Below are 24,079 nucleotides of genomic sequence, written 5' to 3' on the forward strand. Positions count from 1 at the left end.
GTGCATTTCCCCATTCCCTTTGAAATACATGGAGTTTTCTAATGCCTTGTGTTGGTTTAAACACAGGAAAGTAGAATTGTTTAATTGTAGACATGGTCACAGCTTGGTGGAAATAGTAAAGGGAGGGTTATAGAACTGTAAGTCAAATTCAACCCTTGAGGCAAAAGAGGTAAGGTAAATAGCATGGCATCAGTCAGCTTTTTTACATTTCTGCTGATACCTACTTAAGTTCCTTGAGCATTCAAGAATGTAGGTCAGATTTAGCCTCTAAAATCTATTCCCACAGATTTCTGCTTGTGAAGATTTTCTGATATATTTTCTGGGTATAGTAGTGGTATGTGGTTTGGGTTTTATGATTTGTATTGTTAGGGTTTTTAAAGGGGGAGAGGTAGTTTGGTTTTAAGGATGATCTCTGAACAAACTATTCATTTTAAGGAATTCAATCTTTTTTACAGACATCAAAGAACTTGAAGTTGTTAAGTTGACATAAATTATTAGCCATATATCTGCTACAAAAAGGTGTGCTTTGCAGGAACAATATTCATTTCAGTTAAAAACATGAGAAGCCTTCAGATACTGAGTTTTGAATCAGAAATTGATGACAAATTGGGGAAAGAGTCTGAGTTTTCTTATGTGTTCCTCATAAAGTTAGGGAGACTGACTTTTAAGCAGGGAAATTATGTAAGTTTCTCTTAAATATTAAAGGTGTTTTTGAAGATGCATGTACTAATGTTCTGAAATCTTGTATAGGTTAGTAAAACTGGAGCAGAAGGTGCTGTGCTGGATGAGGCCAAGAACATCAACAAGTCTTTGTCTGCTCTTGGAAATGTCATCTCAGCACTGGCTGAAAGCAGTGTAAGTTTTTTCTTTTGTCTTTTTATACTTAAAGGTTAAAAGTTTGCATCTCTGAACATGTTATACAGTGGCCATTACTCTTGTGCTGTATTGACAGTAAATGCTGAGGGACCCAAGCATCATACTGAAAGTTTCCTTGTGCTCTAAAGTTTACCGAACATGGAAATACAAATTTGTCATCCCATACATCTTCAGTCTTATGATTAATGAATTAAATTAGAATTTAATGTCTTTCTAGTAAGGTCACACCTAGCAAAAGTGTAGTTCATATTTCAATTAATTAAATGTGTCTAAAAATCCATAACTGATAATTTAACCTTTTTCTTGGTAGACATATGTTCCATATCGTGATAGCAAAATGACCAGAATCCTTCAAGATTCACTAGGGGGTAATTGCAGAACCACTATTGTTATTTGTTGTTCTCCATCTTCTTACAATGAATCTGAAACTAAATCTACTCTTCTGTTCGGCCAAAGGTGAGTAGATGACTTAATAGGAATAAATGCAGAATGAGAAATAAGTAAAGTTGCTCTATTAAGATTCCTGAATGAAATTAATTACAATATTTATTTTCTTTCTGTAATTCTTCAGTGAATATATGGCTAAGTGTTGTGACCTATCTTGTCTCAATGTATAAAAATTCTTAAACCAGCCAGGATCCTGAAGACTGTATTTTTAGGAGAAGCATATAATTTGGTTCAAAATGTGGTTTAATGTATAATTTTGGAGGGCTGTAAGTACTTCCCTGTCCCCTGCCCTCCCTAAGGTGGAAGATGGTAGGAAGGAGTTCTCCCCTGCTAAGTTGAATCCTTTATTTGACAGGAGAGCTTGTACTCTGGCCTGTATCTAACAGTCCAGTAAATTTTTAAGTGATACTTGTAAATTCCTGTGTCATTTGTAACTGAATTTATACAGACTAATTTCCAGTTTGGTATTTTGTTAGGTAGCTCTTCTTTACCATTTTATTATTGTTGCTGCTTTGTTATACTCCAGTTCCTGACCACTAGATAGAATCACATAATTTAGTGGAGTACATTACAAAAACAGTCTGTTTTGCTAGTCCATCTGTTCTTTGATGTTAGCGTACCTCTTCCACTTCAGTTCAACAAGATAGTTTCCTACTGGTCTTCTCTGAGAAGTTTTGTATTATGGAAAATAGACCAGATTAGAAATCTGGCAGAATATGAATAGTTAGTGAGTGTGCAGTAATGACTGCATTCTGCAACAGTGTAGGTTTTTTGTTTCCTTTTAGAAGGTAAGAGGTCTTTTCCTTTTATTATTTTGTGAGTGACCTACTGAAAAGTTTCTTCCAGCTGCAGCTATGTAGTTTCACTGCCTTGTACTCTCAATGTCTTCTGGAGTTGACAGAGTGCACTTCTGTCCCAGCCACCACAGTTAGTCCAGTATGTTAATTCAGCTTTCTAGGAATGTCAAATTTGTGCTGAAGCCCTCCACTGTAGTAACTGCAGCCTATGTAATAGTCATGTAATGTAGAAAATAGAAAGTCATGTCTCTTTTAGTGGTAATGTGTCCCTGTGATTTTGCAGAAAAGTACTTACAGGTGTCAATGCAGAATAAGGGACATGTTTAGCTGCCATTAAGTTTTTTTGCTTTTCTGATTTTTGGGCATTCAGTAGTGGAGGACCAAACAGGAAACTATTGAGATAAGTGAGGTGGCACTATAGTGAACACCATACATGGTTTCATTACTATGTTATCAGTACCTGTAGTTTTGTCTCTGGTCCAAACTTAATTTGACAGAATTCAACTGAACACAGAGACTTTCTGCAGTTTTCTAAGTAGCTTGTACTATCTGTTTGGTTAGTGGAGATCTAGTAACTGGACTTTTTGGTTGAAATGAGCTGTTTTTTAGAAAAGCCAGATGGTTTGTATCCTAAAAGTGTTGTGTTCTCCATTGGACAGTGTTTGCTGGATGTGGAATACTATCCCTGGTTCAAAACTGTTCACACCTCTCCTGACCTGAGTTCTTTCAGGTGATGGTATGCAGGTGAATTTGAGCTTGAGATTTCTTAGTTTTCCAAAGTTGTGTTGCTCTGTCCATTGACAGTTGTATCAATCCAAATTAAAGAATAGCAACTTGACAGGGAATAGAAATAAGGTTTTGTAAGAGATGAGAATGTTTGTGCTTTCAACAATGGTATGTGAACATATTATTTAGTAAACTTTAATTCCTTTCTTTAAAAATGAAGTTTCAGAGCTATTTGCTTTTTCTGTGTAGAGCAAAGACCATTAAGAACACAGTATGTGTCAACGTGGAGCTCACTGCAGAGCAGTGGAAGAAAAAGTATGAGAAGGAAAAAGAGAAAAACAAGACTCTGCGTAACACCATACAGTGGCTGGAAAATGAGCTCAACAGATGGAGGAATGGTGAGAAGCAGTAATGTTATTATTCTGCAAACTTTAGGCAAGACAACAGAATTAGTCTTCAGGCTACCAGAAGTATCTAAGAGCACTATGTAAGGCAGTAATAGGGATATTAAAGCTATAGTATTAAGTCAGCTTTGGAACATGATATTTTTTACTTTATTGCAACTGAAATAACTTCTAATAATCATGTAATGGCAAAAATGTCTGAAAGTGTATTCATGTTAGATTTTTCAACACTTGGTTTTCTAGCAGGACTGGAGTTACATGTATTGTAAAAATTTTCTTTTGGGGGACAAACAACTGATTATTTTTAAATGTAGAAACGGAGTAAAATGCTTCCTCTGCTTTGGTTTTCTGACTCAAAACAATATCACAAGATCTTGCCCCATTTAAAGCTCAAACATGTGAATAGGCAAAAAACCCATCCAAACCCCAAAGTTGCTGACAGTACCAAACATGTGCCTGTTAATTCTTCCTGAATGATTAACTTCTTATCAGTTCAAGTTGCTGGCAAAATGCAAGTCCATAGTGAGGCCATACATTCATGAGAAGAGAACATAGGTCATACAGATATATTCTGGAGTTCGGCAGCTGTAAAAGATGATTTTGCAATCTTGTACAGAGCTGCACCACATCCTGATGTTCATCTCAAGAAAATGGCTCTGCTGAAATAGGTTTGGTAGGATGTGGATTGTTTGGGGTTTTTTTTTTGCTGGGTTTTTTTATTGTTTCAGGGCTGGTATGAGGCCACACCTGAAATGTCAATATTCTGGAAGGACTATACTTAACACGAGATACTAGAGTGTTGGAAAGAGCCTGTACCTTCCAAGAACTGCATAAAATGTTTTGAATAAAGCACTAAGGAATTTAGGTTAATGTACCAGTGAAGTGCCTTGGCATGTGGTGTTTCTCTTCTCTGTGAAGTTAAAGTGTTCTCCTCAGAAAAAGCTTTATGAACATAAAAGGATAAAAGTGTAACTGAAAATATTTTAAATTAGAAGCAAAGCAATGTAAAAGTAAACATGACCACCTAGCAAAGCAGAGTGCCAAGGGAAAGAGAATTTTCTGTCTTCTGTGAAAGTTAGGTAACTTTCTAGAAGATACAGTTTGATGTGTAATTTGAAGCTCATAGCAGAGTAACTGGGTGAAATACAATGTTTTGTGTTAAGCAGGAAATAGTTTGGATGATCTAGTGGTCATTTTTTTTTGCCAAGTAATCAACCGAACTTCATTTGCTTATTAACTATGCAATATTGTTAGTAGGAAGTATGTAATGCTTCTCAAGAGTAATTTTGTGGTAAATATGTCATGGCTAACTGTACTAAAATTAAGTGTATTTTTAAGGGGAGACTGTACCAGTTGATGAACAGTTTGACAAGGAGAAGGCCAACTTGGAAGCTTTTGCAGTGGACAAGGATATTTCTGTTATTAATGATAAACCAGCTACCACAATTGGAGTACCTGGCAATTTCACCGATGCTGAGAGAAGGAAGTGTGAGGAAGAAATTGCCAAACTTTACAAACAGCTGGATGACAAGGTATGCTGTTCTTATTTATTGTAAGATCTCTTGAAAGTATCTTAAACTGTATCATTGTGTAATACATCTTCAGCATTCTCAGGAGGAGAAGCCAAGGGGCAGGTACAAATCTCTTCAGTCCTGTGACTGGAAGGAATGGTCTGAAGTTGTGTCAGGGGAGGTTTAGGTTGGATATTAGAAAAGGTTCTTACCTGGTGCTAAGGAGGTATCATTTGTTAGCTGGCAAATAATGGTTGTGGAAAAATGAGTAATTTAAAGACAAAACTTTTTCTTTCCATGTTTTGGATATTTTATCTGAATGCAATCTCAAAATTAAGCAATAGTACTGCATTTGAATAGAAAAACATCTTTAAATTAAATATTGTTTCTTGGAAGTTAGAGCAACTTGGAGAAGACTTGCAAAAGCACAGGTATGAGACTTGTCTCTGAAGCATGGTGTGTTACACATACATGGGCAGGTTAAGAGCCTAATGAATCAACCAGTGAAAAGAATTGTATTTTACTTTTATCACTTTGTTATGTAATTATTTCAGAACAGGGAAAAGTTAGATACCTAATGTCTGCAGTCTCATAGATTATTTTTTCTGAATGGTATTTGTCAGTTTAATGAACATGGTCTTATTTCAATTGCAGGATGAAGAAATTAATCAGCAGAGTCAACTAGTAGAAAAACTGAAGACACAGATGTTGGATCAGGAGGAGGTGAGTTTTGCTCTTGCAGCTATATTTGATTTTCGTTTGTCTTTCCTTCAAAGAAATTGGTGCTATTTGGAATTGGTCGCAGTTTATGACCAGGGACTAGAATGACATCTTAGTACTGCACAGTAGTTCTCTTCTGTGCCTTATCTAAGTGCTCTGCCTGTTCATTCCTCCCACCTACACTGTGCTGATGGCCAATCTTAAACCAGTTTACTTGGATCTTAAGTATCCATGAAGATTGAAAGAATTGAAGTATTTTATGTGAAGACAGCCACAGTTGTCTTCCCCATGCAAAGTTAACAGGTTGTCAAAACTGAAGGTAACTTGATTTAATGTAAGAAATCTGTTTTAAAGTTTACTTCTGGTCAGTTGCTGTACAGAGGGGAAAGGGGAAGGAGGGAAATGCATTGGCCAACAGTGAAAAAGGAAGTATCAATGTGTTGATTCAGACCATACTTGCTAGACTATTCAAATTATTAGTATGCACATTTTGCCAGGGATATAAACTAATTGGGGAAATTCCTATTAGTAAAGAAAATTTCATTTATCTAAAATATTTGAAAAATTATTTCTCTATAGCACAAAAATTTAAAAAATCGTAATCCTCATGCACGTGTTCAGAATGAAATGAGCCAAGGACTGGGGAAGTTGGAGCTACTGTTGAATCTTAGTTTAATAAATAAGTCTGGTTTTTTTAGCAGTTGTACCCTTTGTCTAGTTATTCTTCAGCAGCTAACTGTTAAAATTCTGGAAGTTTAGTCCCTAGACTATTGACAACTTCATACTCATAAGTAGTCTTCAGTGGCTTTTTTGAGAACTTGCACTATTCCATGTGCATTTCTAGTTGCTATATGTCTTCATTTGTGATCACTTCCATTTTTAAGATATTTAAAAACTTAAAAGAACTGTGTATGTAGATGGTAAATATAGTTGTTCATTATATTTGATTGTTGGTATCCTTATTACATGAAGCTGTTCACTAAGAATGTAGATATAAGCTATTTGGCTAAAAGCCTTAATAAAATTCAAGATATGGATAGAATTTTCTTCATTATTATTTGTTGTTGTATTTTTATTAAATCTCTGTCATTATTGCAGCTTCTGGCATCAACCAGACGGGACCAAGACAACCTGCAAGCAGAGTTGAATCGCCTTCAGGCTGAAAATGATGCTTCTAAAGAGGAAGTGAAAGAGGTGTTACAAGCCCTTGAAGAATTAGCTGTCAACTATGATCAGAAATCTCAGGAAGTAGAAGATAAGGCAAAGGAATATGAACTGCTTAGTGATGAACTCAATCAAAAATCGGTATGAAACTGGGATTTTACTGGCAATCTTTAGTGTGACTTTGCTTGCCTTACCTGTATTTCTTAATGTAATTTGAAAGTATTTCACAAGGGAAAACAAGAGCTTAAATCTTAATCATTCCCTGCAAAAACAAAGTAAGGTTAACTAAAACCTATAAGCTTAAGTAAAAACTTATAGTGGTTATTGACCTTGATAGTGTTTGTCTTTTTAGTGCCTGTGGCATTTTACTACCTGAAGAGTGCTCAGAAATATCCTAGGTGTCAAAACTTAACACTTTCATTACATGCTGGTTTTGTTTGTATTTCTGATGCAGTTGGAGAAATACTGACTTAAGAATGTGCTTCTTCCAGTCTTGAAGTTGCAGTGAGCATACCACAGTTTTTCTTGAAAGGAATGTGTATTTACCTGCTGTGTGTATGGAATGTGGAATAACTTACTTTGATGCCTTGAAAAATAATGCAGTTTGGGTTATTTTCTGAAAGGAGTAGCTTAGGACGTATTCCACAAGATAACCCTGGTTAAAATACAGATGCAGTATCAGTCTTACAGGTTACTGTGCACCTCCTTACATACCTGCAAAGTTTCTGAACTGACTGTTTTGGTAGCCCGTTATTTGGCAGGCCTCAATCATTTAAATCAGTTAGGACAGTCTACTTACTGTCCTAAAATTTCAAGTACTGGAAAGGATTAGCATGTTTGCTGGCTTTGCAGACAATATTGCAACCACTACAGCCACAGCAGCTCAAAACAGCTGAAAAAGTGTTCATAAATAAGTGCTGTGCTTATGAAATGTCAGTACTGGGAGAGTGCTCTCATTTTTTGATTTCAAGTAGGAACTGTTAAGAGCTCTGCAGATAAAGCTGAAGTTGTTTTAATTTACCAAAATAATGGTGAAAAGTTGGCCTTGCTGTCCATTTACCCTTTTTCTATAAATGTGATTCCCTGTAATATTTAATTGTATATAACTCTAAATGCTGTTTAACAATGTTAACACTAATTTTGCTGCAGAGTTTTATGATTATATTTTGTGAGTACTTTTTAGTTCTTTCAGAAGAAATTCTGATGCTGAGTAAATAGTATGAAACTAGTTCCAAGAACAAGAGTGTGTTTTGTTTAATCAAGGCTAACTTCTTTTACTATAGGTCACTTTAGCCAGTATTGATGCAGAGCTTCAGAAACTTAAAGAAATGACCAACCATCAGAAGAAACGAGCAACAGAAATGATGGCCTCCTTACTAAAAGATCTTGCAGAGATTGGAATTGCAGTAGGAAATAATGATGTCAAGGTAAGAGTTGATCACTGCTGTCTTCAGTGCTCTCTATCAAAGATATACATTGTGGATAGGTGGGGACATTTTCTTAGCATGGTAAAAATTACCACCATAGGAAGCTTCTTGTGTATTAATAACTTGGACATAAGCTTCTCCATTGCTTATGTTGTGACTTAATCAGGTTCCAGACAGAATTTGATTATGCATAAGCAAGGAAGAGCAGGCATGTTTGGTTTTTTTTCTGAAGCAGTGTTCTCATTCACATTATCAAACTGCTATATGAAGTGGTATTAATCAATAGCATTCTCTTGGAAATCTAATATTGACCTACAGTGATGATCGAGATTATACTTTTAATAAAAACAGGCTGAGGACATGAGATAAAAGGTTAAGCCTAGAAGATGGCTAAAGGGCAAGAATGTAAGCACTATTAGAAATCAACAGTGAGCTCTATTTCCTTCTTCAGGCAACTCAATATCTTTGTGCAAACTTCTAAATAATCAAGCAGAAAACTTAAATACCAAAATGTTAGGTTTTGGGTTTTTTTACGTTCTGTACTTGCCAATTGAGGCTGGGGATGTGTGTCTGGGTCATTAAGGTGCTCTAGTGCACTGTTAGTTCACTTTTGTTACCTGAGCTTTCTAAATGTGCTGTTCCACCCTTTTCAGCAGCCTGAGGGAACTGGCATGATAGATGAAGAATTCACAGTCGCAAGACTGTACATTAGCAAAATGAAATCAGAAGTGAAAACAATGGTGAAACGTTGCAAACAGTTAGAAGGCACACAAGCTGAAAGCAATAAGAAAATGGAAGAAAATGAAAAGGAGTTGGCTGCCTGCCAACTCCGGATCTCACAGGTAAATATTTCTCTGTAGTGTTCTTTATAAATTAAATTAATTAACCTGTTGGGGGGAAAAAAAGTTGCAGGGTTTTTTTGGCATCTAACAAAGCCCACTGTGAGTGAGCAGCAATAAGACTCAGCTGTTTCCTTAGTACTGTCATCAGATTGGATGCTTCTAAGTAATTCAGTGTGGCAGGATGTCAGAATTTCTGCAATTTATCTCTGGCCTACTAATGCTTTTTTAGCACTTGTATTAAATACTGGAGTCCATGTGTTCTCCATCACAGGATTCTTAACAAATACAAATCTTACAGAAGCAGTGGCTAGTGGGCATTATGCCTGCTAATGCCCCAATCTGGAAGCAGGAGAGGTAATAAAGTAAAATTCCAGGAGGTTTGCATAGCAGATTAAATTTATTTCTAATGTGAGAGAGACCATTTTAATGTGATTGTTAGAAAAGATAAGTAATGTGACATCTAACACTTCTGAAAACTGTTATCTAGATATGCTGTTTAATATTTCTGTGTTTTGTTTTTCATACAGCTAATAATCTTTTTTAAAATCAAGAGATGCACATTTCAGGGCAGTCTGCTAAATACAGTGGGCCTCTCTTGCCCTGTTAGTATTTAACATTCAAAACATCTCTTCTCCCAGCCAGAAATGTATTTCATTCCAATCCAGAATAAAGACATTGTCTTACAGGCTACATTACAGATCTACTCGAGTAGTCATATTCTTCTAAGAGTCTAGTTGGCACCATTTTTTTTTGAGATGAGGTTACTTGTTGTGTAAAAAATAAGTATGAACTGTGTATGCAGATATAATTCCATGGTACCTAGTTCCAAAGTAAATGAATCTTTTCATTCCACAAGCATGAAGCCAAGATCAAGTCACTGACTGAATATCTTCAGAATGTGGAACAGAAAAAGAGACAGCTGGAAGAATCTGTGGATTCCCTTAATGAAGAATTAGTTCAACTCCGAGCACAGGGTAGGACTTGCCTCCCTACACCCCACCCACCACCACTGTTTTAAGAATATAGTGATCCATAGGGAATTTCTCTGTTCTGTTAAGGTTTAAAGGTAGAGCTGTAGAAAAGCTTTTTTGCTACTGAACATGTAGAATTAATCCATGGTAAAACCTGTTTGTTATTTGAAAGAACTTACTGATAGAATTCAAGATGTTACTAATTTAATTAATTTTTTTGTGGTGGTTGGGACCTTTTCCCAAATTGTAAGGTGTTGGCAAGTGCCATCATCCATGTGATTTCCTAGCTACCTTGCTGAAATGTGTTTTTTCATCTCTGTCCCTATTAGAAAAGGTCCATGAAATGGAGAAAGAGCACTTAAATAAGGTTCAAACTGCAAATGAAGTCAAGGTAAGTCAATTTCATTGTTATAAAAAGAAAACCTCAACTCAAATCCCTACAGAGTGAAGTCTGGTGGTAACTCAGATCATTTAATAAGTTCTGTTTTTTTCTAATAGCAAGCTGTGGAGCAGCAAATTCAGAGCCATCGTGAGACTCATCAGAAACAAATCAGTAGCCTGAGAGATGAAGTTGATGCAAAGGAGAAGCTCATCACAGAGCTTCAAGAGTGAGTAATTGTTATTATTTTAGTGGTGCCAAGTATCTCTGAACTGTGCAAGTACAGAAGCACAGTACAGTGGAAGGAAGTGGTGAGAGTTTCCTCCAGAACTGTCCTTCTTCCATTTTGTTACTGAATGTGCCGTCTGAGAGTTTCAGCTGATAAAATATTTACTTTGTGTTTAGCCAAAACCAGAAGATGATGCTTGAACAGGAACGTCTGAGAGTCGAGCATGAGAAGCTGAAAGCGACTGATCAGGAAAAAAGCAGAAAACTTCACGAGCTAACGTAAGTGATAATGAAACATAAAACTGTGTGTGGGGACACTTTATCTATAAGCTCATGCTCTAATGTGATGCAGTGCCTCTCCATTTCTGGTATGCTTGTTAGATGCCTTCTTGAACCTTTTTTAAAACCTTTGCACTGTGTTAATACTTAAAATGGGAAGTAAAATTGTGAAAGATATGAAGGCCACAACTGTTTTGGTTTTTTAAATTATGTTATGTATTGGAATAATTAACTTCTCAATTTGCAACTAAGTATTGCATTCTGTAAGACTGAGAGACTTCTAACAATTCCCCTTACTCTCTTTCTGTGTTTTGTGTTCCCTTATTCTTTTTATGGTTCTTCTGTGATTTTACTTGTTAGGTGGCTCTAATTGGTTTGTTCTTAAACAGTTGCATGCTTCATTGATTAACTAAATGCAATGTATTAGTGAATTAGAGACTCAAAAGTTAGTATAAAAATGGAATTACATTCTGCTTGTAGGTAAGTATCCAAGTCAAGCTTGAAAACAGTTCTCAGCTACTAGAAATCTGACCTTAATCTCCTGGAAATCTAAGTGTATCAGTTGTAACCCCTTCCTGGCACATACAAATTTATTTTAACAGAAGCTAAAAATACACATACTTAAAAGTACTTTTTGAAAAGTGCTTTTGGCTATGTTTAAAACACACACAGTGGTTTTCAGGGGTTTTCATCATGGAATTTGAAGTAATCAGAGGGACCTAGCTGATCTGTGCTGGTAACCAAGAAGCAGCACTTGCTTTTTTTTTTTTTTTCTTTAACACTTTTTTTGTTTATCCTATTTAACTGACTAAAATTTGTATAGTACTCTGGTCTCATGAATCCCATCTTATTGTGATTTAATTATATGCCACAATGATTACAAAACTTGTATTAACTACAGCAGGTTTTCTTGTATTGTAAGATTTGCTCTCCGTACCACATTATCACTTTCTATTTCAGTTTGCAGGCTCAGCCACATCTGGCATTGACCACTTCAAAGCACTTGCTGTATAGGAACATTCCTCTTCAAAATATTTTCAAAGAAGTTTTAAAAATTAGTTTTACATTCTGTGTTCTCTCCCAGCCTTCTTGAATCTAGTTATTTGCCACTGTATATTATAAATGTGCATGGCAAATGACAGAGCAGGAACAATGCAGATTATTCACTTTAACTTTTTTGATTTGAAGTTGTATAATATGCCTGGAACTACTTACTTATCCAGAGACATCTGGAAAATAGGATAGGATAGTAACATTGTTTAGAATATTTTATTAGATCAAACAATTGCACATTTAACTGTGAACTAGTAGTGAAACTGAGTGAGGAGAAATTTCAAGAGGAAAGGAGGATTTTTAAGCTATTTAACAGGAGCACTTCATTTCTGTGCAGTCCTTGGCCTTTCTATTCTAATCCCAGGTCATGAAAAAATATGTCCACATTCCTTTTGTGTATTCTCTCATCTTGATAACTGCACTGACTTACAGTTCTGAGAACATTTCCTGTGCAGAAAATGCTTTCACATTAACTGGCAAGACAGCAGCTCTGTACACTGATAATCATCAGGTTGTATTCCTGTACACTGACATTGTTGTTCATGATGCTGGTTTTGCCAGTGTGTTGAGGGTGAGGTGTTAAAGAAAACAGAAAATTTTTAATCAGGCACATGATACTTATCTTGGCTGGTCAGAGCTAAGAACATTTGTAGGATAAGATCTCCCCAAGTATTCACTCTGGAACTGACTCTGAGAGTCTTGTCTTTTACTATTCTAGAAACTTATGCATCTGAATGTACTTGTTTGTACTCAATATTAAAAATGTGTCCTTCTTTTCCTTTTGCAACTCCCCCAATCCCACCATCCCCATGCCATACAGATTTGAGTGACATCTGTTGGTTACATCTTTAAGACTTCAACTAAGACTATTTTCATTTGTACCATATAGTATTTATTTTTCTAGTCCTCTAAAGCAAAATTTCTAATTTTTCTAGGATATTTCAAGAATAATTTATTCTCTTTTAGGGTTATGCAGGACAGACGGGAACAAGCAAGACAAGATTTAAAGGGTTTGGAAGAGACTGTGGTAAGATAGTCTAAATATATTCCAGAGCAAATGTCAATATTTGTCTCTTTTTTTTTCTTTCAGAGTTTGTTTGGGTTGTTTTGTTAATTTCTTGTCCTTAACTGTAGGCAAAAGAACTTCAGACTCTTCACAATCTTCGGAAGCTGTTTGTTCAAGATTTGGCTACTAGAGTGAAAAAGGTAATGTGCTGTAGTTAAATTTTTTGTTTCTGAGAATGCTACACGAATTTCAGTTTATAACTAAATTAGGAGCTGATGTTTATTTGGTTTAATTTTTCTGGCTTGATCTTAATATGAAAGTTCAGATTTTTACTCAGCCTCCTGTCACCCTCCCTATGCCTTTGTTACTGCAGAGTGCTGAGATCGATTCAGATGATACAGGAGGCAGTGCTGCACAGAAGCAGAAGATTTCCTTCCTTGAGAATAATCTTGAACAGCTCACAAAGGTTCACAAGCAGGTACAATGAGACATCATTTCAAATTCTAATAAAACTACTCCAGATCCATTGTTACAGAAGCAACTGCCTATTGATCATAAAGTAACTTTTATGAGTAAGCACTTCTACATCGTGTGTCTCTTGATAAAGGAAAACTTCGGTGTATTATTTTGTAAAAAGAAAATAAAAATATATATAAATAATTTAATTAGCTTTTTTAAGTACATACAGGTGTATAACAAAATAGCTGCATTTAAAGTGAAAGGGATCCAAGTCCATGTTTTGACTTCATATGAGTCTAGAGGCTGCTTGCCTGTTTCTGATGGAGCAGGTGCCTCTCTTGGGTAGTAGGTTCTTCCACACTTACTGTTTTTTCAAATGACAGTCTCAATGTCACTGACCTCCATAGATTCACTAAAAGCTTAAGCCAAGTTAATATAGTAGCCCTAGTGCTTTGCTTCTTTAGGAGTGGGGAGGTATTTGGTTAGGTCTCCCTATGAAGAGAGATACCAAGGAAATAATCACTTCTGCTTTTGTAGCTGGTACGTGATAATGCTGATCTTCGCTGCGAACTTCCTAAACTGGAGAAGCGACTTCGAGCTACAGCTGAGAGAGTTAAAGCTTTGGAATCTGCGCTGAAGGAAGCCAAAGAGAACGCTTCTCGTGATCGCAAGCGCTACCAGCAGGAAGTAGATCGCATAAAGGAGGCTGTAAGATCCAAGAACATGGCCAGAAGAGGACATTCGGCACAAATTGGTGAGTTAAGACTCCCTTGCCCCTAAAGCTACATCTGTCTCATACTTTTTTTTTTATTTTTGTGTACATGAGCATCTTTCAGCCCTCATTGAAACTGCACATATCAATGTGATCTATTTTCTACTGTGAGTTGTATTTTCGTTAACATACTGTGTGTGGAGGTGGTGCTTTATGGTTGTTTGGCTTTTTATTTATTTTAAATGGCTTTGGATAAGGCTTACCAACGTAGGATTCTAGCCTTAATGTGTTACATTTCCTAGAAGAAACAGTACACTGCTTGTGAGTCTTAATCTCTTAAATTATTCCAATTCCATTCCGATTTCTAAGACTAAACAGGTATTTCAAGGCAATAAGAAAGATTAATCCATCACTTTCAACAACAACAACAAAATTGACCTGATCTTATGGGGCAGAGGGGCAGACAGAAACTCACAATATCCAAAGATCATTAATTACCTTTCCAGTTCTTTGTTCCAATACATTAGATAGCCACAGCCCTCTCAAGGAATAAATAATGGACAAACAGGGGTGGGAAGGTGGAGGTAAAATAGTTATAATCCTTTGCTCCTCCACCTGCCATTTTTCTTGAGAACCAAGGAGGACTGTGGTGTGTGAAAAACTTAACTGTTCACATTACACTACAGCAGTAGCACTAAAGGACTTCAGTCATCAATACACTTCTCTTAAATGTTAATGCAACTGTAATGAGTGTTGCAGTTAAATTTTGCTCATAATCTGCAGGGCTCAAAAGAGCTGTTGCAAAATAGTTATAATTTGTTGGTCACGTGAAGTGGCAGTTTGCAGATGGGTGCTTTTCTGTCTTAATTTTCTCTCAAGTGGGTCTCCAAGAAAACAAACAATTCTCTGGTGAGCTCACCTGAGGTTTACAGCCTCTTGTGATTAAATGTATTGATGATCTAGCCATGTCTTCTTGGAAATCAGCTTTGTTTAAGGCAGTAATTAAGAAGTGTTTCTCTGCTGCAGCTGCTGCCTGTAGGGTTTTTTTGCCTGCTGAAACTTTAGGTGCTTCTCTTTTTAATATTACAGAACTTTGTGAAGTCCTACAGATATATTTTGCATGTTCTGTTAACAGTTAAGTGCAAAATTGATTGAAAATGCAGTTTATTAAGTGTATGCAGTTTATGAACTGCTGGATTTTTAATTGGGCTATGGAGCAAGTTTTATTTTTATGTGGTGGAAGTTTGATGAAGCCTGTTATCTGTGGAATATTGGTACATGGAACTACCTTCAGAGAGAGAAACTAGTGACTATCAGTCAATTAGATGTGGGAATGATAGCAAGTGTAATGATTCCTCATTGATACATAACTCTCAGGAAACTGTCTAGTGTTTTGTCTCTGAGTTCTTATTGCCAAAAAATAGGATTCATAGAAGGTAATACATTAGGTGGGACAGATAATTCTTATGAAGATAATCTTTATCAGAAGCTTTGCGAGCTTTAACTGGGAACAATGAAAGCAAAACGTTGTCTGTTTTCCAGGGTTTGTTGTAGTTCACACTTATCTATTACATTCTCAGAATGCCATCCTGTAAACTTATTTTCTTATTCAAAGTGCATTCAATTATGGTTATTATGTTTGGCTAATGGTATGAGTAAATTTGAATAATCCAAGGTAGTGTTGTGTATCTATTTGTAAGTCATGTTTCTTGTCATGCAGCTAAGCCCATCCGCCCTGGCCAGCATCCAGCAGCTTCTCCAACTCATCCAAGTGCAATTCGTGGTGGAGGTGCGTTCACTCAGAACAGCCAGCCAGTCGTGCTGCGCGGAGGTGGACGGCAGGACAAAGTGTAAGTTTGTCTTGCAGCATTTTTTAAAATGTGTGATCAAACTACTTCATATTAGGTTTATTACAGTTCATTCTGTGGTATAAAGTCACTTAAGTAGTCAGATTAACTCCTCCTTTTTACAGAATTTTGTAGCCAGTGGAATGATATAATGTACACCTGACTAAAGATGCTGCTGCTTTTCTTCTAAAACGTGTTTGCTGTAAAATGGTAATTCTGATGGTGTTCTATGGGAGTGGAAACAATCAAATTGGAGATGGTTACCGGTCAAAGACAGTAGCCACTGATTGGGGAAGGAGTCAACATTTTAAATTCTTTCAGCTTGCTAGTATCTTTTAAAATGTGATTTTCTTCAAGAAAACATGAAGTGATAAAATTAAATTTACTGTACTTTGCATGTTATTTATTTACTTAACTGTTTTGCACACTGCTTCATGTGTCAGTGATTTGGAATTATTTAACAGAAGAATTCATGTCTTTATCCAGTAAACTTAAAATGTTAGCCTAGCTAAAATGCAGTTAGTTAACATTGATTGAAATTAACTGTTCACATACTTTAAAACATCTCTAATCTCCAAAGTAATTGCATGGTATTTAGTATGTTTAAGTTGCTTTACGAAATCATCTCTTTTTAATTAACATCTGCTTAGTAGTTGGTTGATCTGTTGTTCACCTAACAGCAATGCTTTATTTTATATTCTCTGTTTTCATCTTCACTTTTGAGTCTATAAATTCCTTCTAGACATTCCCTTAGTTAATTATCCTCATCTTCAGTTTGAAATGTATCAAAAATGAGGTAGGGTGCTTGAAATCTGAGTACTCCTCTTCTGAAGGGCTCCAGAACAGCTTGTGTGAATCTTGTTTCTATTTGTTTCCTTTGATTAGTTGACTGACTTTTCCAAGCTTTCTCTCCAGTTCAGAGAAAACTAGACTGTAGTACTAGTCAAGGTACCTGGTTCTGTTCAGTAATGTCTCTTAGTAAATAAGAAGTTGTGCTGATGGCTACTTCAACCTTCAGTAAATTTGCCTTGAATGACCAAGGAGGTGCCACTACCCAGGAAAAGCAGCAACATTCATGGGAAATGGGGCTGGGCTGTAAGTGGTTTCTGTCTGTAATGTTTACTCCATTATTCCAGTCAAGATTGCATACCCAGTCAGTTTGTCGTGCTGAAAACTCATTGGTAGCAGACTGCGTTGCTTAAATGCTTTGTGTTGTGTGATTTCTTATTTTAAAGTGTGTGTTTTATTAGCACTTATCTGAGTGGTCTAAGAACTGGGCTCTTAAAGGCCATGTAAATAGTGATATGGTCTACTGTAAATGTAAATAACTTTGGTTTTTTTTGGTTTAACTGTATGATTTTTTTTTTTTTTTCATTTACAGTTGCTGAAAAGTAAATGCAGCGTGAGGAGGATTGGATATTGTGTAGAGGGAGTCATTCCATGACAATAATCTCTCCTTTTGGGGACTGTAGGATTATTTTTTGAAAATTGTATAAATTATACTTGGCCTGTACAGCTCTTCCCCCTTCTACAAATTCTGCTAACTGATTCCCAAAAAAAAAAACCAACTAGAGTGCAATTTTGGCGTCTCGAAAAATGACATGTTAAAGTGTAGCTCTGCTTATTACACAGTTTGTCTTTCATGTCTTAAATTTAGTCTGCACTGTGCCAAGCTGAATGTACGTTGAGAAAATCTTAGTTCAAATTTTCTAGCTTAATTTGTGTTCATCTTATTGTCTTAGGGAATGTGCAACAGTGTTAAAGTATACTTTCATTTTTATCACTTCACATAACACTACATGTCCCACTGAATTAGGGCGGCACTCTACATTACAGTTTTCTTTTGGAATGCTGCACAGAGCATTGGAACTAACTGTGTTTGTACAGTGTGAGGATCCTGAAGTGCTGAGGAGCTGCCACGAGGCACCAGAGGCACCACACCACCACCGACCGAGAGAGTTCAGTGTGAACGAGGCTCTGTAACTGTAACTGCCCGGCCATGGGTGACCTAGAATTAAATACTGTACAGTAGGAACAGTAAACCTGAGTTTACAAAAAAGACTTTGGCAATGGATTATCCCATCTGTCCTGGTTCTGCACACAGTACAGTCTGGTGGAGTGAAAACATTCTGCTTCATTCTGATGAGCCTGTCTGTCCATTTGTCTGTAGCTGTGACGGTTCACTTTCACTGTTTTATAATAGTGAAATGACGGCAATCTAAACTGTAACTTTATATCCCACTGCATACAGTACTGGAATTTTTGGCTAAAATTTTAATTTTCAATTTTAAAAGCCTTTTTCAGCAACAGGCCAATGAATTCAGATACATAAATAAAGGACACAGCTTTTTAAACTGATGTATTCAGAAATGCCAGAGGCATGTGTTTAAAATAACAATAAAATAAAGTGCTACCCTGAAGTGTATTTGTAGTCCATTTGTAAGTAGGTATGCGAAATGTCCAAAGTAGTAGTTGTTGAGTATTTTTCTTCTCTTTGCAATAAAGTCCTGTAAAGTGGCTAACAAAATGAAATGTGGGGGTTTGATTTTTTTGTTTTGTTTAGTTTTTATTTTTTGTTTTGTTTTGAGCCCCGGTACTCTCGCTGAGCTGAATCTGGGGTTTGAAGTTTTATAGCATAATTTACTTAACTTATTTGTAGGGTTTAGCCACTATAATTTTTAGAACAGCCTTCTTCTGTATAGAAACTAGCTATCAGGTCTTTAAGAAAGAAAAAACTTAGTGTTGCTGGAAGAATTCAATGAGTTTTTCAGACCTGGTTGATACAACTTTATGTTGTGGATTGAGTTTTTTGCTGGGTATTCAGGTATTGTGGCAACAGTAGAAACTCTGTGACTGTTCAGACAGCAAATCACTTTTAATTTTTATATTTTAAAATAGGCAAAATATTTATATTATGATGGAATATAGTCAAATTTTAGACCTTGAACCACTTTTTTTCTATAGCTACAGTAGTCTGAATTTTTAATAGTTTGATTTTTAAAGGTTGAGTGTATCAGTTGAAAATCCCACTATTTTGGAGCTTTCAGCTTTTAAGACAGCTTTCTTCACTAAGGCCGCCAAACACTCCAGACTTGCAGTTGTTTTAGAGCACAGTTGAAGGCAGCATGCTGAGGAAAAATAATAAACAAGCAACAAAATATTTTGAGTTCCATTTCTCATCATGCAATCAGCACTGTCCATTGTCTTTCTCAAATGTTAACTACAGGTTTTCAGGCCTTCATTTTTCAATGTGCAATCATAAAAACAAAACACACTCAAATGAAGCAGGATTTTTTTCTCTTGCCTGTGAATGGGGGTTTCATTCCTGTAGGTAATTGTCATGGGTTTTGGTGCTGAAAATTGCTGTGTTTAAAGAATTAGATTAAATAGTAAACTAGTGTGTAGCTCAGTGTACATCACTTTTTTATATTTAAACTTTTTTTTTATTTTAAACCTTTTATGAAGTTTACCAAGAACTGCCTCTTAAAATGTAAAAAAAGATAAAAACACACAACTTTCTTTGCTTTCTGGTTAGGCTGTCATAGGTCAGCCAGACAGGACAATTACTGTATTTTGTAAATGAAAATATTCAGTCTAAACGGGGAATGTTCAACACTGCTATTTCAACTTGCAGTCTTTGAGTGGTTCTTATTTTTATGTTCCTCTAGATCATATTTTTAAAAGATGGTTTAGGATAGGAACTTGGTGAAATATTTATTTCTGGTGAACAACTAAATTATTTACGTAACTTAAATGCTGACTCACTACTGTGTGTAACTCTAAATTTGACATGAGGACAAGTCTACCTGTGGAATCTGATTTAACTTCAGTACACTTAAGATGCATTAAAACAATTGGTTTGGGGAAGACGCCATATAGTTTTAACTTACCTGCATGCTGTAAATGTATTTGTGTTTAAATAAAGAGGAGAAAAATCTTTGAACTTCTTTGTGCATTTATTCCATTTCTTATCTCTTTGTGTGGTCAAATGTGATGATGCAACAATCTTCTCTAGGTGTGTTGTGTTGTGCTTGGGGCTCTCCTGAGTGTGGTGTCAGTTGTCTGTGTGGTGATAATCACAGTTCTCTTTTTATCCACTGCTTGAACAGTTGTTTCCAGAATCCATGTGCGCTTGGTTGGAAAGGAGTTATCACTTGCTTTGTGTACCTCTCCTTGTTTTGAACTTGGTGTCTGCTGATTTGGTGACCCCACATTCTGGATGAGACAGATTAATCAATTTCCAGTGTTTCTGTGCTATCCAGACTTTTGTAGGCTTCTTTTCCTTTCAGGGACTCATTTTCCTTTACCACTATCTATAATAGCTGGTTCTACTTTTCTTAGTGCCATTGAACTGATATTTTTTTATGGAACAGTGTAGTTATGCAAGGCTGCAATCAGCTTCTGGATAATTTCCATAGAAAAAGATTTAGCTAGATGTATAGAACTTTGATATATAAATATATGCATATATATAAAGCATAAAGGAGGTCATGATTTAAGTCTGCCAGTACAGTTATGTAAAAGCAAAGATCTCAGGAAGGAGAAATTGCATCTGTAAAACTGTTCAGCAGTGAGCTGATCTATACTGTAAAATATTTCGTAGTGTGCCTTGTTAGCAGAAGATGGCTCAGTCACAGAGCTCCCTTTTTAGTAGATCGGTGTCTCTGCTAGGGGATGTTCAACTCAGACCTCTTTAATTGCAGACAGACGCTAACAGATGCTCAGAAAGGAAATCTTTCACTCTGAAATTTCTTATGAGCAATGGAATGGTCCAAAATTACTTTTGAAAGGTAGCAAAAATCATTACTGCATCTCTGCCAGGGGAAAGCCGTAGTTACCTGCACTGTCAAACTGATAAGGAACTCATTGGCTGGCCTAGGTGCCTTCCCCTTGAATGCACCAAGGAGTTGTAACACTCATTTAGGAAGTGTCACAATGAATCACTATTTAACGTGTGCTATGTGCAAAACTGCCACTTATGTATGTATTAAGGACGTAGTAAAACCTCTCTGAATGACAAAGAAAACCCCTCTGGAAGATGATTACTGAGGAGTGATGGGTACGTCAGAATTTTTGCCTGGGGTGTTTTCAGCTCGTGAGTGTTCCTGAGCTCGGCACGGGGCTGTTTGTTGTTTTACCTTTAACCGGGAGAGCAGTGCAAGCCTGCGAGTGTTTCACTGCGAAAGGGACAGAGGGTACCAGTCAGTGTAATGGGCAGGACAGTTACGTGAAGAAGGGAAATACAGCGCAAAGAGCCTATTTAGCCTATTAGCGTTTGAAAAGGAAAGCAAGAGCAATGATGATGAAGGGAAAGCTGAGGCGTTGCACAGCGTGGTGTGGCACATCTGCGCCCTGGGATGCCTTGCGGGCTGCGCTCTGCACGGTGTGGGCGCAGCCGTCCTGTGGAACGAGCTCAGTCCGTGGACTGGCTCCACCTCCAGTACCGAGGGAAGTGTTGATGTGTACCTGCAGCAAGGAGAGCAGCATGACCCACATTCTCCGCGTTCCTGAATCCACAAAACTGGGCGTGGAAATGACTCGGAGGTGCCCCCGGGTGTGTGTTAAAGAGAGCTATTTCCACAGCTCCTGTTGTGAGGAACAAATGCCTGGAAACGCTTGTCCTGTAAATCAGCTATATTGTCTACTACAGCTGGAGACAAATACACTTCACAGCTTGTAACAGTTTATCGAAGTTACCTGTGAAGCCACTTGCTGTTTCAGTGGTTTCTTCATTTTGCTTTTTTGGCATTAAAAAGTAAAGGTAAATTAGGGAAGTGTAAATGTCGGTGTTATCCTGCCTGCTTATCACGTTCATCAACAGGCCCAGTTCCATGGCCAGGGGTTGTGCTGCCCGGACAGATGTTTTAAGTGATCACTCAGCATCCCATAAACAAGCGAGTATTTGGAGGGTATTTTGTGATGATCTTCCCCGAGAGGGTGTCAATGATTCTATAAATGTTTTTACTGCAGGAAATGTCCTTTAGCAGAAACCAGGACAGAGCTTATTCTGCTGCCCAGGAAGGTTTCAGGCACAGCTCACTGCGATGCCAGCACAGCCTGGTGACCGCAGTGCCCGGAGCAGGTTTGCAGGGCGGGCAGCAGGGTGATCCATTTCCTGCTGCTGGGGGAAGAGCCACGCTCCTGTAGGGGAGCGCATCCTCTCACAGTTCCTTGTCCTGCAGAGGCAGCGCAGCTCCTGCTGCTCGCAGAGCGAGTCCTGGGGCTGGCATCAGCGGGCTCAGCCCCTCAGACTGCAGAGCTCTCTGCCCTCTGCCCACCCCGGTGTGACTGCCTTGTCCCTGTGCTGGGGGAAGGGACGAGCTGCCTGCTTCTCCTGGAGCATACTGATTTCTACAGGTCTGCTTTCCTCCCGTGTGCTCAAGGTTACACAATAGGAGAGGAGCTGAGCGCAGCCCATGGAGAGGAAGGAACACAGGCCAGGCTGTGGTGGAGTAATAAAGGTTTCGAGTTTGGTTTGTGACACTTTCTAGGTCTGAGGTTCAGTTGACTTCAGGCCGAGTGAGGAGTTCCTCCACTGCCAGGGCTGAGGTCATCCTCCCTGCCCAGCAAGGGACTGTTTTGTTGATGAACCTACAAGGTGGTGATGAAGTGTAAGCCACTTTTGTAATCTCGCTGCTCGGGGCACTAAAACCAGAATTGTCCACTCGGCGCTGAAGTTCCAGCGGTGCTGAGCTGGTGAAGGATAGCCAGCACTAACCGGGTCAGGATCCAAGGGTCCCTGCTCGCCCCCTTGGCCCGGGGCTCTGTCCTGCCTCCCGTCCGGGATCTCGGGTGTCAGCCGGGCCCCGATCCGCCCGGGACACGGGCTCAAATCCGCCCGGGACACGGGCCCCGATCCGCCCGGGACACGGGCCCCGATCCACCCGGGACACGGGCCCCGATCCGCCCGGGACACGGGCTCAAATCCGCCCGGGACACGGGCCCCGATCCGCCCGGGACACGGGCTCAAATCCGCCCGGGACACGGGCCCCGATCCGCCCGGGACACGGGCTCCGATCCGCCCGGGACACGGGCCCCGATCCGCCCGGGACACGGGCCCCGATCCGCCCGGGACACGGGCCCCGATCCGCCCGGGACACGGGCTCAAATCCGCCCGGGACACGGGCTCCGATCCGCCCGGGACACGGGCTCCGATCCGCCCGGGACATGGCCCCGATCCGCCCGGGACACGGGCTCAAATCCGCCCGGGACACGGGCCCGGATCCGCCCGGGACACGGGCCCCGATCCGCCCGGGACACGGGCTCCGATCCACCCGGGACACGGGCTCCGATCCGCCCGGGACACGGGCTCCGATCCGCCCGGGACACGGGCCCCGATCCGCCCGGGACACGGGCTCCGATCCACCCGGGACACGGGCTCCGATCCGCCCGGGACACGGGCCCCTGCGGGGCGCGCGCTCAGCGCCAGGGGGCGCGCTCAGCGCCCGAGCGTTCGGGAGCGTTCCTGGAGCATTCCCGGAGTGTTGCCTGAGCGTTCGGGAGCGTTCCCAGAGCGTTCCCGGAGCATTCCCGGAGTGTTGCCTGAGCGTTCGGGAGCGTTCCCGGAGCGTTCGGGAGCGTTCCCAGAGCGTTCCCGGAGTGTTCCCTGAGCATTCCCTGAGCGTTCCCAGAGCGTTCCCGGAGTGTTTCCGGAGCGTTCCCGGAGCGTTCCAGGAGCGTTCGGGAGCGTTCCCGGAGTGTTCCCAGAGCGTTCCCGGTGCATTCCCTGAGCGTTCCCGGAGCGTTCGGGGGCGTTCCCGGGCTCGGCACCACCCGGACCTGCCGGTGCCGCTGGTTCCCTCCCGTCCAGCCGGGACCTACAGCCAAGCTGCTCCTCGCTCCTGAGCTGCCCAGGACTGAATCTTGGCGATGAAACACTGGGACAAGACGTGTGTTATGTTTCTAAATACATACCAGAATATTCTGCTATGCATTTCCCACTCTTTGGGGTTTTTTTTTGTTTTTTTGTTTGTTTGTTTGTTTTTTTTAATGGGAAGATGCTTGGAAATGTCGCAAATTTGGTTTCTTTATTTGAACTGCAAAATGAATATACTGAATTAATGGCAGAAAGTCAGAGCTGTGCAGTGGGTGAATCATTATCAAATCCACTCATAGGTGAAGCTTGAGACATTTTAGTATATTTCTCTCATTTCCAGCTGACTTGTCTCCATTGATCCACAGACATTTGAGCAGCACAAAAGAGGTGGGAAGAGTCATTCCTGATGAGAAAT

General features: G+C 39.2%; 1 protein-coding gene across 2 annotated transcripts in view; it reads left to right on the forward strand.

Moving 5' to 3' along the window:
• The window catches only part of KIF5B (kinesin family member 5B), a 32,934-nt gene extending 13,143 nt beyond the window's left edge, over positions 1-19,791 (forward strand). Inside the window, exons 9-26 of one of the 2 annotated variants that reach the window (XM_079302077.1) lie at positions 751-855; positions 1,187-1,332; positions 3,096-3,244; positions 4,589-4,782; positions 5,416-5,484; positions 6,580-6,786; positions 7,929-8,072; positions 8,726-8,914; positions 9,771-9,888; positions 10,215-10,276; positions 10,384-10,493; positions 10,670-10,771; positions 12,791-12,851; positions 12,959-13,030; positions 13,204-13,308; positions 13,827-14,043; positions 15,722-15,851; positions 17,230-19,791. In XM_079302077.1, coding sequence (XP_079158203.1) covers positions 751-855; positions 1,187-1,332; positions 3,096-3,244; positions 4,589-4,782; positions 5,416-5,484; positions 6,580-6,786; positions 7,929-8,072; positions 8,726-8,914; positions 9,771-9,888; positions 10,215-10,276; positions 10,384-10,493; positions 10,670-10,771; positions 12,791-12,851; positions 12,959-13,030; positions 13,204-13,308; positions 13,827-14,043; positions 15,722-15,851; positions 17,230-17,236 — 2,187 coding nt within the window. In that variant the 3' untranslated portion in view covers positions 17,237-19,791. The remainder of the gene's footprint in view (positions 1-750; positions 856-1,186; positions 1,333-3,095; positions 3,245-4,588; positions 4,783-5,415; positions 5,485-6,579; positions 6,787-7,928; positions 8,073-8,725; positions 8,915-9,770; positions 9,889-10,214; positions 10,277-10,383; positions 10,494-10,669; positions 10,772-12,790; positions 12,852-12,958; positions 13,031-13,203; positions 13,309-13,826; positions 14,044-15,721; positions 15,852-17,229) is intronic. The other variant, XM_079302078.1, reaches the window with a different exon arrangement.
• Positions 19,792-24,079: the final 4,288 nt, after the last annotated feature.

Source organism: Erithacus rubecula (genome assembly GCF_903797595.1).
Source record: "Erithacus rubecula genome assembly, chromosome: 3".
NCBI lineage: Eukaryota > Metazoa > Chordata > Aves > Passeriformes > Muscicapidae > Erithacus > Erithacus rubecula.